The 15,909-nt window shown below is 45.5% G+C and overlaps 1 protein-coding gene across 16 annotated transcripts in view; it reads left to right on the plus strand.

Annotated features, from left to right (window-relative positions):
- Nucleotides 1-15,909, plus strand: part of ptpn13 (protein tyrosine phosphatase non-receptor type 13) — a 411,247-nt gene that overhangs the window by 56,288 nt on the left and 339,050 nt on the right. For 15 of the 16 annotated variants that reach the window (XM_072496283.1, XM_072496267.1, XM_072496278.1 and 12 more), the window contains exon 2: nt 1,811-1,930. In XM_072496283.1, coding sequence (XP_072352384.1) covers nt 1,816-1,930 — 115 coding nt within the window. In that variant the 5' untranslated portion in view covers nt 1,811-1,815. Of the gene's footprint in view, nt 1-1,807; nt 1,931-15,909 lie in introns of all 16 variants that reach the window. The other variant, XM_072496268.1, reaches the window with a different exon arrangement.

Genomic DNA, 15,909 nt, shown 5'->3' on the forward strand with positions numbered 1-15,909 from the left:
CCACTCTTCTTCACCTAACCCCATCTATATATTTTTCTATTACTTTCTCCCTCATAATAATTTCCACTTAAATGCATTTATGCTATATATGAACAACTGCTCTGCATGTGAAATCTGTACATTGAAAAATTAAGTTGTGTTTTTGATTTGTCCACTTCCACCCCCCAGATACTTTAGGGGGTTGGTTAGTTCAGTGGGCAGTACAAGGCCAGCAGTGTGGGTTCAATTCCCCTACCAGCTGAGAATTCTGAATTCTCCCTCTGTGTACCCGAACAGGTGCCGGAATGTGGCGACTAGGGGCTTTTCGCAGTAACTTCATTGCAGTGTTAATGTAAGCCTACTTGTGACAATAAAGATTATTTATTTATTTTATTTATTCTGTTTCACTACTGCATTTGAGCACATACACTTCAAGGACCATGTAGCCTCCTTATCCTTCCTACTTCACACTCTTCCTCCATATTGAAATTCATTTGCCAATTACATGATAATTTTGTACTTTTTAAAAATGTATTCCTGTATTGTGTCATGTCAAAAAGACATGCCACAATTTAGTGTTACCTTCAGATTTTCTGATTGTACTTCAAATTCCAGAGTCCAAATTCTTTATGTAAATTGTGAACAATAGGTGGCCCCAGCACCGATCCCTGTGGAACACCACTTGCTGCTATTGCAATCAGCAACCCCACCTTTCAGCTCAAAATCTGTGTTTTTCTCTTTTGATGCCATCTTTCTATTCAATCTGCTATCTGTCCCTTGACTCCAGATGGGTTGTGATGTTACTGGTGAGTTTACTATGCAGTCTCTTATGAAAGGCATTTTGGAAATCCAAATATAGTGTGTCTACTATAATAATCTTTATTATAGTAATCATATTTATTATTGTCACAAGTAGACTTACATTAACACAGCAATGAAGTTCCTGTGAAAAGCCCCTAGTCGCCACACTCCGGAGTCTGTTCGGGTACACTGAGGGAGAATTCAGAATGTCCAATTCGCCTAACAGCATGTCTTTCAGGACTTGTCGGAGCACCCGGAGGAAACCCACGCAGACACTGGGAGAACGTGCAGACTCCACACAGACAGTGACCCAAGCTGGGAATTGAACCTGGGACCCTGGTGCTGTGAAGCAACAGTGCTAACCACTGTGCTACCGTGCCGACCATAAAAATAAATGCTCTTTCCCATATCGGGAGTCAAACCCAGGCCAACTGGGGGAAAACCAGGAATCCTAACCTCTAGAACATATGGGAGGAGTTTTACTGTATTTCCCTATTTGCTCTCTTTGTTATCTGTTCAAAGATTTGAATGGGTTTGATCAAGCATGAATTTCTCTTTTGCAATCTCTGTTGATTGCTTTGTATTATATTTTCAGTTTCTTTTCAGTTTCTATGTTTTTTTTCTATTTCAACTTTGATTAAGGTTTAGATTATCTTTTATACCACTGATGTTAAACAAATTTGTTCCGGTGAGTTTAATGGGTATATATGTTGTATTTAAATGCTGGGTGTCTCAGCGAGGTACTGGAGGAGGGCATCCTCCAGAGCGCTGATAGCCCCATATATATTTTACAGCAAAATCTGGCTCTTCGGTTTATGGGAGTTTTTCAGACCAGACCCTTAAAAAGACCTCAACTGATCTTGAGCTGGGTGGATGAGATGGTCTTGTCTAGCTCCTGTATTCAAAAATGTATGTGTTCACAAGCAATCCCTGATATTCTTTCTCCGTTCTGTTCTGTCTTTTGGTATAAATCGTACAACAGTACAAACAGCTCAATGTAGTTCTTAACTGGTTTTCTTTTGACCAGCAGATAAAATGCATGTCTCACTGGCTGAGGCCCTGGAGGTTCGGGGAGGACCATTAGAGGAAGAGGAGATTTGGGCTGTCTTAAGTCGAAGTGCAGAATGCCTACAGGATCTGTTTCACAAAGGTATGGAACCGTTTCATTTTAACATGTCGAGTGAAATTGATTATTTAGAACATGCAGCATGGGAGCGAGTTGTTCAACCTACCTGGTTCATGCTCCACATGAGAGCCCTCCCACCCCTCTTCTTCTAACCCCTTCTATTCCTTTTCCCCTCTTTTTTCTGGTATTTTCTTAAATGCGTCTATGCTATTTACCTCCATTGCTCCATGTTCCATATCCTACCAGTCTTGGGTTAAAGAATCTCCTGTACTCCTCGTTGGATTTTATTAGTGCATATCTTATGTTTATTGTTCCTAGCTTTAGCTCCCGACAAGCCGGAATACCTTTTCCATATTTGCCTTCTCAAACTGTTTCACCACCTTTAAAGGCCTTGACCAGGTCACCCTCGAGTCTTTTTGTTTTCAACCTTTTCAATCTTTCCTTTTAAAAATTGTTTTTATTTTGTGTTGGAACATGTATTAAACAATTTAAGGACAGTGTAAACATGAGAATTCAGGGCAGTGGGGTTACTAATTCAGTGTCTGATAGACAAGTTAAGCATCAACAGATTTTGTAAATTAGATCTGCTGCAGTTGGTGTTATTCAGATTAGTTTAATGCTCAGGAATGGATTTTGTGTGACAAATCACTCATTTGTTATGGGGCTGCATTGGAAAATGGACCTTAAATATTTCCTGTTGGGGAAAGCACCTCACGGGGTCAAGAGAAGAAGAAGGATACTGTGGTAACAACTAAACAAAACCGTATTCTTCTTTCCTACTTTTGCCCTGGCTGCACTTTTGCCCTGGCAGCACTTTAAGTAGTTTAATTAGTGTTACTCCGGCCATGGTTTCTCTTGTGTATTTAAAAAAAAAAAAAAGAATTTGAACAAATTGTTAACCTTTTTTTTTTAAACAGTTCCTCTTAAACAAAAAAAAAGAGACATGGCTATAGATCTGTGAAAACTGCTTGAAGAGTTGGCAATGGATATGTTAATTCACTGCTGTAAATTCACTTCTGGTGACAGCTAATGTTTCTCATACTGTGGACTCAAATTTCAGAAAACTTGGCATAAACAAAGCGCTCCATGGTACAAAAGCTTATGGAGAACACAATAATATATTTCACTTTGAAAACTGGCCAGTCTATTAATATTCCTGGCTTGCACGGGAGCTGAATCATCTGATTTTTAAAATTTCCTTATTTATGAGTATTAATAAGGTATTCCACATGTTCTAATTTTAATTTCACTGATTTTTGTTTTGAAGAGCATGTCACATTGAGGGATTGTGTTGCAGGATAGTCATCTAGAACTGGATCATTTAAAGAAGACCAGATTTGCTTTAAATCCTAGCTCCATTTACGATAAATGATCTAGATCAGAAATGGTGACAGCATATTAACACCCACAGTAGGGATTAGCTCAATGTGGTGCTAATTTGTACATAAAACAACTTTGATTGACAGTTACTTGAATAATTGCTTCTTGCTTCCCTCCACTCCACTGCTTCTTTATTGTCTTCCCGTGCTTAGAGATGAATGACGCAGACAAAGTACATGGAGCATGGGAGAGAGACTCGACATGGTATGCTTGCATAGCTAGATTTTCCTGAAACAGGTGGCCAACCTGCTGCCAGAGGCTTTAGCTTCAGGGTTCCTCTCCACATTAAGCATGGCTGATCAGGAGACTGCCTGCTCTTGCCACCTGCCAGAAGCACATTAGAAGGATTTATGCACAAAATAAATGCACCTTCCATGGCCATCAAGTCCTGGAATGGTACTCTATCTAGGAGCTTCTGGTTTAAAAGAAGGAACACTAACCACTGCAGCACAGGACCTTTCATCTCCACTGCTTACTCAGCTGCTAACCCATATAGTTATACATTGCAAATTACATAATTTTGTCAGTTGTTATACCTCGGTGGAGGATCCAGGCAAGCGACCACGAGGAAGCAATATTGGATATGGAACGAAAAGATTTAATACACAAATAACAAATTAAACTCACCACTCCCCGAAGAGTCTTCTGTGCGGACCCTCACTTGGGCCGGGGTTTTTATGCCCACAGAGCTTCCCGGTTAAGGGGTTAGCCCCGCCTCCTCATCGGGAAAATTGTATTCAGGAAGATCGTATTCAGGTGAGGCCACAGGGAACCTAATGGTCCAGACCCCGTGACGTCCGTGCGGGTAATAAAGACCCCCACAAGTCCAAACGTTGTTCATCTCGATAGCTTGCGGAGCAGGACACCTAGTATTTTTGGCCCTCGGCTGGCGGTCGGGCATCCATTGCGCCGGATCTGGAGGTGTATAGTGCACTGGGGAATGTCATTTCCAGGCTGAGCGTCAGAGTGGCACCGATGTGTCGGGCCTTGGACCGCCACCGAATCCGTGGTCACCTCAGTCGGCTCGGTCTCCATGTCCAAATCTGGGTCAGATGTGTTGGCATCCTGTGTCTCCGCATTGTGGGGTATGTGCACCACAGGAGATGGCACCGGTGGCTGTGCCGGAGGGAATGTCAATATCAGCCGCTGAACCGCCGGGTGGCTATCGAGCACCTCCTGGTTGCAGGTGAGAAGGCGAACCATATGCCGGTCAACTCCCTGCCCTGCGCTTGTACTCAATGAGAGACCAGTCCTGTCTGTTGTACCACAACCCCCGGAATCCACAAGGCTCCAGCAGCAGAATTCCAAATGTACAGAGCATCGCCTGCGGAAAATTCTCCAACGGGCATGTGGCTGCCCGAATCAGAGGTGGAGTGTTGCTGCCTGCTGCAGTTCTTCCCTTTGATATTGGGAAACACGGGCTCAATCGAATGCACAATCGTCACCCCGTCAGTAGTCCGGACTGTGCCACCCCAGTGGTGACATGTGACGTTCTGTAGAACACAAAACAGGCTAAGCGGGTCTCCAGAGAACCCATGGTCTGCTTCCGAATGCCCTGCACCGCACGTTCGGCAATCCCATTTGACACGGTGCGGTCCGTAGGTGATGGGTGCTGCTTGTCTGTAGGAAGTCACCAAATTCCGTGCTGGTGAATGCTATCCCGTATCTAAATGGAAGGCACGGTTTACCTGCATAACCTGACATTGCCATCAGGTTTCAAGGCTGCCACTCTTGGTGCTGCCCAATCCTCCAGGTATACTGGGTGGATGATGCCCAACTGCTCCAGTCGGTCGAGCTCCACATCCACTTCAGCTTTCAGGGAGTAGGGAACAAGGTGGGCACCGAAATGCCATGGTTGTGCCGATTGGTGTATGAACATATTGGTGACGGTTGCCCGGATAGTCCCAGGCCTTTCTTAAATACTTCCGGAAACTGCCAGCACTGTGTCCGGGCCATCAGGTACATATGGCAAATGTGCTGCCAATCCAAACCGAGGGGCTTTAACCAATAGCGTCCTAGCAAGTAAGGCTCAGTCCCCTGTATACGTCACCAAACATGCGCCCGTGTCTCTTGGCTCCAACTGCTGGACTCTGGACTGGATGCGGATGAACGTGCACCGGCTCATTACAGAAATGGCGGCCCGGCGGCCCCAGTATCTAGTTCCATCGGAATTGGGAAACCATTCACCTGGATAGTGACATGAATTGGCGCCACTCTTGATGCTGTGATGCAGGGCAAGTGTTGGCGATCGTCAACATCGTCTACGAAATGCGTCCTATCCTGTGGGCGGTTATACCCAGTGGTCCGGTGGGTGGGTGGGTTTCCTTTCTTGCGCGTCTGTGTCCAATCCTTCCGGTCACTGAAATGTCGACCCCTCTGATTTGGGCCCTTTGAATTGGGGGACCATGGCTGCCGATCCTCTGGGGCCCGCCAATGATGGTCAGGGTCTCGGGAAGGGTGTCCCCAATGGCAGGATTCGGAACCTTTGGTTTGTAGAGGCAGTGTTATATGCTCCATTAGGTGCCCTAGACTGCGGACTACCATCCCTTGCAGTTATTGCATCCCTTGCTCTGCACTTTGCCTGGACAAAACTATTTTGGTTACTTTTTGCAAATCTAGGTGGGTTTTGGCAACAGCCTCCTGTGAGTTGCCGCAAACCAACCTGTCGCTTAGTGTCTCGGATAGTGCCGTTCCAAAGTTGCAAAATTTGGCAAGTTTTTTTCAGGTGGGCCAGAAAATCGGTCACCAATTTCCCCTTGGTGTTGGGTGGCGGTGTGAAATCAAATGCCTTACTATAATGGTTGGCTTTGGATGAAAATGTTCACCCACCAATGTGACCAGCTCCATGAATGACTGAGTATCTGGTGCACCTGGGTAGGTTAAGCTCTTTATGATGCTGCACATGGCGGGCCCGCAAAGTGTGAGGAGGGCAATCGTCTGCCTCTCGTTCCCAATTATTGCATTCAAACGGAAAAAGTAGTCTATCTGCTCAATGTACTGGTTCCAGTCACCCGCATCGGTGTTAAATGCCTTTAACTTCTCTATATGCAGCATTCCTGTTGGCTGGCCAGAGGCCTCCTGAGGCCTTTGCGAAGTGGGCCGATTTCTGAGGAAATGATGCCTCCGGCAGCTCCATTTGATCCTCGCCACCAGTGTAGCATCCAGGCAAGCGACCACGAGAAAGTGATATTGGCTAGGGAACAAAAAGGTTTAATACACAAATATCAAATTACATTCCCCACTCCCCGAAGGGTCTCCGAGGTTCCCAGTTAAGGGTTTAGCCCCGTCCACTCAGCGGGGAAGATGGTATTCCGGTGAGGCCAAGGGAGAACCTAATGGTCTGGACCCCGTGACCTCTGTGTGAGTTGTACCACTCCGCGAGCTGGTATGGTTAGTGCTGGAGCCAATGTTTACTCAGTTTAACGTTTATTTACAGGGTGAAGCATGACATGCTTATACCTCCTTACTCAACAGCACCATAGTTTTAATAAGTGTCTCTGTATATCTGCTCAAGTGAAAGTCCAATTAATGCCCTCCATCTGCATATAATTAAACAAATGAAGTGATACTTCTGGGAACAATTTCAAGAATATAAATATATCCTTTATAATGCTATGGACAGTGGGCCAAATGTTCTGGTCTCTGGATCATCGGAGACCAAATGTACCACAGAAGTTGCACACTGGGACTCTGTCAATGTCCTGACCCATGAACCTACGTGGGAATTTTCTGGGAAGTTTCAACATCCAATGGGCAATTCTCTTGCTACCCGGGACCGTCCACAAATGTCTCTGACTCTGCAGTCGAGTTGCTGACTTTGGACAGTTCCACCATATCTACCTGGGCGGTAACCCAGGAAACTTAATACCCAAACTAACACCTGGGTAATTACACACTTACAATAATCTTTATTAGTGTCACAAGTAGGCTTGTACTAACAGTGCATTGAAGTTACTGTGAAAATCCCCAGTAGCCACACTATGGCACCTATTTGGGTACACTGAGGGAGATTTCAGAATGTCTAATTCACCTAATAGCACGTCTTTTGGGACTTGAGAGGAAACCGGAGCACCTGGAGGAAACCCACGCAGACATGGGGAGAACGTGCAGACTCCGCACAGACAGTGACCCAAGCTGGGAATCGAACCTGGGTCCTTGGTGCTGTGAAGCAACAGTGCTAACCACTGTGCTACCATGCCACCCTTGCCCCCACCCCACTGAACTCTTGACCCCACCCCACAAAACTCTTGACTATACTTCCTGACACCTCCCAACTCCACTCAAACTAGACACGCAAACCCCAAACCTGACTACCCTCCCAACCTGTTAATCCCCAAACCGACCTGACTACCACCCCTGTTCTGACTACCCCTACGACCTGACCGAACTTGACTAACTACCCCTCTGGGCCTGACCCAACTATCTACCCACCCCCACCCCAACGTGACCCGACTACCTTTCCAACCATCTGATTTCCCAGCCCGATTCGACTTGCCCCTACTCCCCTCACCCCCCCCCCCCCCCCCCCCAAACCCACTTCACTCGCATCTCGCCCTTCACCCACCTGCCCGTTCGCTAACTTTCAAACTTGACCATTAAACTTACCATACGACAGATAGCCTTGTCTTCCCCCGAGATTACAGCATTCTGGCAGACTTCCTCGAGGTAAACTGGTCTCAGAAGAAATGCATAGTAGCGTTGAGTTGAGGAGCAGTAATCCGGTGATCATATCCACTACTAGGAAGATCCGGGTCAGTATTTAACTTATGGATATTAGGGGGCATAAGCATGAAAGAATTGAAAAATAGACTCCTCTCCAGAACTTAATTACCCCACTGTGTTTCACTTCCTTAATTCCCCAAGTGTGTATGGGGCGGGTGAAATTGAAACCCACCTATTCCTGGTTTCAATGGAGAAGGGTCAAGGGTAGAAGAATTCCGCAACCTCTGGACTGCTGCAACTCGCCAACCTCCATGTGACCTCCATGATCCCCCCGCTACTTCAACTTGCATGAGCCATTTTTGGCCAACACAATTCCCTCTCGTTGTTATCCCCACCTCCATGATCTCATCTCTCTGCATGCACAACCGCCAAGCCACCCCTAGAGCCAGTGTGTCACAGGCAGAATTCCCTGGGAGAAAGCAAGATAAAAAACATTTCTTGAAATAAAAACCTGCATGCTTATTATGGCATGAAGCATGGGGGAAGAGTCCAGACCAGGTACTGTTGGACACCAGCCCATTGAGAGTTAATTAAAATGGACTGGTGACCTCAGGAAGAAAAGATAAGAAACCTAAGAATGTGGGAAACAAACTGATGGAAAACGAGGTCATCTATACCTATGCCAATCAAAAGTATAATTTTAGCCAGTGGTCATAGATACATTTTGCAACTTGATATGTACAGTTCCATGATTTTGAATGCATTTAGGTTAGTGATTTGTGAGTTGAACGAAGTACATAAACCAATGAACTGTCCCTGGACTCTGGATTTCAAGGAATTATTCAACCTGAATGTTGAATTGTAATACATTAATCACAACTTTCATCACCTGGTTGGACTATTTTAAGTTTATGCACAAGTATTGTATACCGGTACTTAATAAATCTGTGAATGCTTGATTCCACAGTTTCAAGAACCTTATTGATTTTGAAGAGTAGATAGAACATCTGATTGTAATACATCCAAGGGGTGGCATGGTGGCACAGTGGTTAGCACTACTGCCTCACGGGTGACTGGGTGGAATTTGCAAATTCTCCCCATGTCTGCGTGGGTTTCCTCCGGATGCTCTGCTTTCCTCCCACAGTCCAAAGACGTGCATGTTCGATGAATTGGCCATCCTAAAATTGCCCCATAGTGTCCAGGGATTTGCAGGTTAGGTGGGGTTAAGGGGATAGGGCAGGGGAGTGGGCCTAGGTAGGGTGCTCTGTCCAAGGGTAGTGCAGGCTCGATGAACCAAATTGATTCTATGGTTCTTTAGACATTGTAGGGATTCTACGATTCTTACACTTCCACAGGTGACGTTGTTGATAGATTCTGTTGCCAGTGCTTTGCTTAAGTTGCACATTTTGGAGGTACATATGATTGCCATGGTTTAATTTGTATACAACTTCACTGTTCCAATATTGTGGCAAATAACCTGACAGATATCAGAAACTTGTTCATGGAAATGATTTGGGTCAGAGTACCCTGTAGTTTGATGATGACAATTAACAAAGCACAAAAAGGTGGGATTAAGTGCAAAATGTGTGCTCGTGTACCAATATTTTGAATGTAAACATGTGACTCAGCCCACTTGGTTTCACCATATTGGCTGCCAATATTAACTATCAGTAGTCATATTTTTATATCTAATTACTTTCAGCTTGATGGAGGTAATGACTTTTGTATATTCCTATACAGTCGTATGATGTCTGTATTTTGCCCGATAATACAGGGCCCGATAATTACACTGATGCAGTAAAAGATTGGGCTGGATGGAGGGATTTTTGGTTGGATTTAACCTGTTAAACAGGACCCGTTTAAAAATCTTCCATCTGATTTCCTGCTTAATAACCAAACAACCTGACCGGCTAGGTGGATATTGGGCCAAAAAACACCCAGGGAACATCTGAGAAGTAAACCCAATATTGTGGGGTGTCAGGGGAACCGGTGGTAGTCAGACTTTGCCGGGCGTGGGGTGATGATAGGTTCAAGTTTCAGCCAATTGCAGGGGTGGGGAGGCTCGGCCAACCATGGAGTGAGGGAGGTTTAGTCAATTGCCAGTAATGTGAGGCTGCACAGGGAAGCATTGTGGGATGGGGTGAAGCACTCCTGCCCCTCTTGGTACATGGGCAGTGTTAGAAAGGCACTTGCCTGATGGACAGTCCCTTCAGCATACTAATTTCCTGGGTACTGGCTTATAGGATTTAAAATAATAGAGTTAAAAATAAATGCAGGCAGCCTCCTTAAAATATTTTTGTGAATGATTGGCCTCAAAGGGTTGGGTGACCTCTCCTGATATCTGTTAATGTCAGAATCATAAATGGAAGGATTGAGGTCAGGTTGCTTATTTGTTATGTATAACTCCCCCATTCAGTCCCCAACATCTAATGTTCAAGTTTCAGTGTGCTTCTTTGTAAAGACCGTATAAAAATAATAGCTTAGTAGCATTTTCAAAAATAAGATCCCATCACCGGTTTTTATTGTGTACCATGTTTTCTTTCAGTAAATTCATTTTCCATAGGGAATATAAATCTTATTTTCAAATCAAAGGCCAATGCATTTTGGGTACTGGGGCAATAAAGGATATGGGAATAGTGTGGGAGGGTGTACTTGAGGATCAGCCATGATCTTATTGAATTATGAAACAGGCTTGATGGGTCAAAAGGCCTATTCTTGCTTCCATTTCCTTGGTTCTTCTGATAAAGTAATTTACATGGCAAGGAGTGGGCAAGGCTTTGGGGCACAGACATTTTCGTATTTGCGTAGCTGTATTGAGGTAGAAATGATCTGTATTTTTGATCAATAAATTCCAACAGATATATTGCAGTAAAATACAGTAGATTCTATTACAAGTAGCAGTCATAGCTACATCAACTTGTAATGCCCCAATTGAATCAGGCAATTACAGAAACGTTTTTCAAATAAAACCAGTTTAGCGTGGGATGATCATTTTTTTAAATAGATTTAGAGTACCCAATTAATTTTTTCCAATTAAGGGGCAATTTAGTGCGGCCAATCCACCTACCCTGCACATCTTTGTGTTGTGGGGGTGAGATCCATGCAAACACTGGAGAATGTGCAAACTCCACACAGTCAGTGACCCAGAGCCGGGATCGAACCTGGGACCTCAGCACTGTGAGGCAGCAGTGCTAACCATGAAGAAATTGAGTTCTTTCTGTCCAGTCTGGTCTCAATCGAAAGGCTGAGTTCGGGTTTAGAAATTCATTTAGTTTATTTCAAATAGCTTGCACGCTTACACTCCCTCTGATGAAGGCAGGAGACCCATGTCTCTTGAAACTCCCAGAGCGAGTGAGACAAAGGGAGGCAACACATGTGGTCTTGTATACATACATGCAGTATCAAGTTCCACATACACAAATACAAGATTCCGATAGGCCCTTTCCTTGACCTGGTCATATAATCTAACTGCCACTGATTCTGATAGGCTCATTACTCATTCCTTTCCTTCCTCTGGGACTCTGCCTCCCAACATCCTTTGTGCAAAGAACCAGTCCTGATCGCCACCCCTCCCCCTCTCGCCATTCTTTGCCCATCTCTTTGTTCATCCCTGCAACCTGAATTAATGTCCATAATGCACTATTCTAACTGGTCATCCCAGTCTAATGCTCTTTTCTTCAGTTCAATTCCTCATTGCTGCACCACTGTACTGCCCACTAGAGTGGGATGTTCTCTATCAATTTAGTGTGACGATCGTTACATGTGGAATGATAGATCTCCATACATGTACTGACCAGGTGGTGTGGTGTCGCTTGTGACAAGGCTTTGGGTACTATGGGGAAGTGAATCATTAACGGCTGGGGGGTTGAGGTCAGGGGGTTCGCGTTCGCGTGCAACCAAATGTCCATTATGGTGATGAGCCACGCAGAGTTTGTCCTCCTGGTTCTTCTTTCACTTCTCTTCTCTTCTCTGGTCCTGGAGCTTCTGGAGTTCTGTGGGATCAAGCATAGTGTCTGTTACTATCTTGGTTTAATATCTCGTATGATAGCCTGTGTGTCCTTTAGTGCCAATTACTCCCTTTATAATTGGTCACTATGTGTGACTCCCTCTTCTTTTCTCTCCAAAAAACGAATTTCAGGACAAGACATACTTACAAATACTCAACCAGTGCGAGCCATCTCGCAGACTGTGCGATTTACCATCCAAATATTTGAGGATGTAAATAGCAGAGGGTTGGCAACCTAAGGATTACCTGAAAACAAAACACAACGTTTTGAACAAAACTTGCCGAAATGAGGTGCGCATGGGCCGCGACGGGTACGATTTGGATGGAGTCCCCGGGTAGGACGGCGACCAATGCCGTGTGTGCCCTACCTGAGCATAGCTGACCAGAGGGGGGGTTCCCAGGCAGGGCGGGTCCCAATGCCGTTTCTCCACTGCCTGAGCAACCGACAAGAACGGGCAAGAAATGAAGTCATCGTGGGGGGTTGCCGCATTGGTTCTTCCTTCGAACCAGAAGGGCAGTTATGAACGGGGGTCTGTGTTTCAGTCGACAGACTAGTTCCTCTGAACTGGCATCTGGGACATTAACAAGTCTCTGCGGACAAACTAGTTCCTCTGAACTAGCGTCTGGCTAAACTAGTTTCTCTGACTGCCAGTGGGTGTCAGAAGGGTGGTGGCGTGGGGCCGTGGAAAAAATTTCCGGTCTGACATACAACATTTAACAGACCAAGTACAAACAACATCAAACATGCTGAAGGTTCCATCAGAAAGGACACCATTTTCTCCCAAGCGGTTCCTTTTAAAACATCATCTGGACACCTCAGTTATCGGTTGCGAACAGGGTCTCTCGTTTTGGGAGTCAGGCTCCAAGTCGTCATCTTCTCCCAGATGCCAAACTCTCGAGTGTATCAGGGCTGATAGGGCTGCATGGTGTGATCTGGGATCGCTCTCGTCATTCCGGACGAGTCTGTACAAATTATCTCGGTGCCAAAAGGTGGTGTCTAGTTCTGTGGGACGGAATCGGGGTCGTCATTGTAGGTCGGTGGTGGGGTTTGTTTAGGAAAGTGATCGTGAAGGGATCACTCGAATCGTGGTCAGATTTGCTGGGTCCTGTTTGTATGGGGATAGTAGGGAGGTGTCACAGTCGCTGTTGCTGCTGCTGCAGTCTGTGGGCGTTCCGGGGCGGAGTGTATGTTTCGGGGGTAGAGTTGAGGTTGTGTCCGTGGCTGGACTGAACGTGTTGGGGAGGGTAGGGTTACGTTGGCTGTGGGCAGGGTGTGATGATCTGCGTCGAGTATGCGTGGTTAGACTGTGTTCCTCTGCCTTCAGCTGGTTGATATGGAACCACGCAGTCTTTCCATTGGGGTACTTTATTTTGTAGACGGAAGGGCTTACTTTGTCTGCAATGGAGTACGGACCCGAATACTTTGGTGACAGGAATGTGCTGGGGTTGTATACGGAGAGCATGATTTGCTGTCCTACACTGAACTCAGTTGAATGCACTGTCTTATCGAAACAGGCCTTGCTTTGTTTCTTTCTTGTGCCCAATTTCACTGCGGCTGCTAGCTGAGCCGTTTTTACGTTTTCCACTAATTGTTCTACTGCTTTCGCGTGTGTGAGGGCCGTCACTTCGGGGCTGGTCAAGTCTAATCCTAATAAAAATTCTGTGCCTTTCATGGGGCGTCCAGTCATGAGAGTGTGTGGGGTGTAACCTGTGAAAGTTGAAACTGTATTTCGCAAAAACATCAGCGCAAAAGGGAGGACTGAATTCCAAGTGGTGTTGTTTTGCTGGACCGTTTTTCTGAGGGTGGATTTTGGGGTCCGATTCATGCGCTCCACGATACCATTCGACTGGGGGTGGTATGCAATGTGGAATTTTTGGGTAATGCCAAATATCGTGAGGACTTTCTTCATGACGCGTCCTGTAAAATGGGAACCTTGGTTGGATTCAATGCTGCGGGGGAGTCCCCATCTCGTAAAGATGTGGTGAGTTCGGATCTTGGCTGTGGTCTTTGCCGTGTTTGTTCTGGATGGGAATGCTTCCACCCATTTTGTAAACGTGTCTATCACCACAAGTACATATTTATAACCATCCCTGCAAGGGGGCAATGGCCCTATATAATCAATCTGGAGGTTAGTCCAGGGGCCATTAACGGGTCGGATGTGACTGAGTTGAGCTTTTTTTGTGTATCTGTCCGGGTTGTTCTGGGCACAGATAAGGCAATTCTCAATGTAGTGAGTTACATCATCTTTTAAACTCGGCCACCAACAGAGCTGCCTGATGTGGGAGCGATTCCCTGATGCCCATAACCGTCATGGAACAAACAAATGAGCTGATTCCTGTCCTGTTCAGCAACCATATAAAGGGTGTCTTTTAACACCACACCGTCATGCATAAATTCTACTTCTAAGCTACTTCTACAACTAACGGGCCTATACTTAGCTTCGGACTGGCCCACCAGGTCAGGGGAATAAATGGCCTTTCATTCGGGTTCCGAGTCTGCGGGATTCAAAGGTTGGTATGGACTGGTAGCTAGGAGCGCCTATCTCGTAGCGAGCGTTGACTTGAGACTTGCGTTCTTTGGCGGCAGCTGGACAGGTCACTATCAAGGGTTGGTTCGCGTTGCTGAGTGACCCTGTCAAGAAGGACGATTTGAACTTGGGGGGTTTACTTTATAGTCCCCAGGGGCTTCCCGCCTTTCGGGGCGGACTCTGTACCTGGTTCCAAGTGATTGGACATCGTTCCAATCGCTTGGTTCGATTTCTCCAATACTGGAGCGGTTCCCTGATCGATGGGCGGCCTTGAGGTATCTGTTAACCTATTTTGTGTTGACTCCTGCTGGCGCCGAGGAGTCTGGCTTGGCCTTGTTTATCCCAAATGTTTTGATTGTACCCGGGGATCGCTCATTAGTATGTAGATGGCTGCTACATTATTATGCAGATGGCTGCTTGTATCGATGCTGTCTGGGCTTTTGCAGAGTTTAATACACAGTAAACTTGCACCTGCTAGTTTCTGCCTCTGCTGGCTGAATTTCCCTGCAGCCTTTGCTGTTCTCCATTTTACGTCGGGAGTTGGCCAACCCAGGTGGCTACACTCACAAGGGCAACAACATAGTACAATGCAATACAGTGGTGAATGGCTGTCATAATACATTCACCACAGTTTTTCATGGCAGAGATCAACAGCAGTGCAGCTCATACCCCCCCGACCCCCCCCCCCCAAGCTTTTTCTCAAACTGAAACTAAAAAAGCAGACGTAGAGCTCAGCTCCACCCACACACTGACATCACTCCAGTAACATGAGCAGCTCCATTTCCTAAAGGTACATTTCTTAAACGGTACTCTCATATACTAGGAAAATTAATGAGACTAAAGGCTGATGCATCCCCTGCACCTGATGCCCTGCATCTTAAGATCTTAAAAGAAGTGGGTGCACTGCTTGTAATTGTCCAAAATTCACTAGGTTCTGGAAATGTTCCAGCAGGTTCGAAAATCGCAAATGTGGCACCAATCAAGAAAGGAGGGAGAAAGAACACCGAAAACTGTAGGCCAGTCAGCCTAACATTTGTCATTGGGAAAATGCTGGAAGTATAGCAGAACATCATAATGCAGTCAAGAAGTCATCTTGGCTTTCTGAAGGAGAAATTGTGTTTGACACATTTGTTGGCATTCTTTTGAGAGTGTAACAAATGGGACAGATAAAAAGAGTTCAAAAGCAGTGCAAGATAAACGGTGTCTGCGAGTTCAAGAAAAGTGAAATGTGCAAAAAGATGCAGCAGCAGGAGCTCCATTAAAAATAAAGTATTTTGCTCTGATGTTTTAGTTTCATGCTATTATTAATCATGTCACTTATCAATAACCATTTGTATATTGCGTCCGTATACTGACTCTTTGTTGACCACTTGTTTTGACTTTGTACTTTGGTTTGAAAACCAAAGTTGCCAGTCTAGGCAACTGGA

Source organism: Scyliorhinus torazame, chromosome 3, assembly GCF_047496885.1.
Source record: "Scyliorhinus torazame isolate Kashiwa2021f chromosome 3, sScyTor2.1, whole genome shotgun sequence".
Taxonomy (NCBI): Eukaryota; Metazoa; Chordata; class Chondrichthyes; order Carcharhiniformes; family Scyliorhinidae; genus Scyliorhinus; species Scyliorhinus torazame.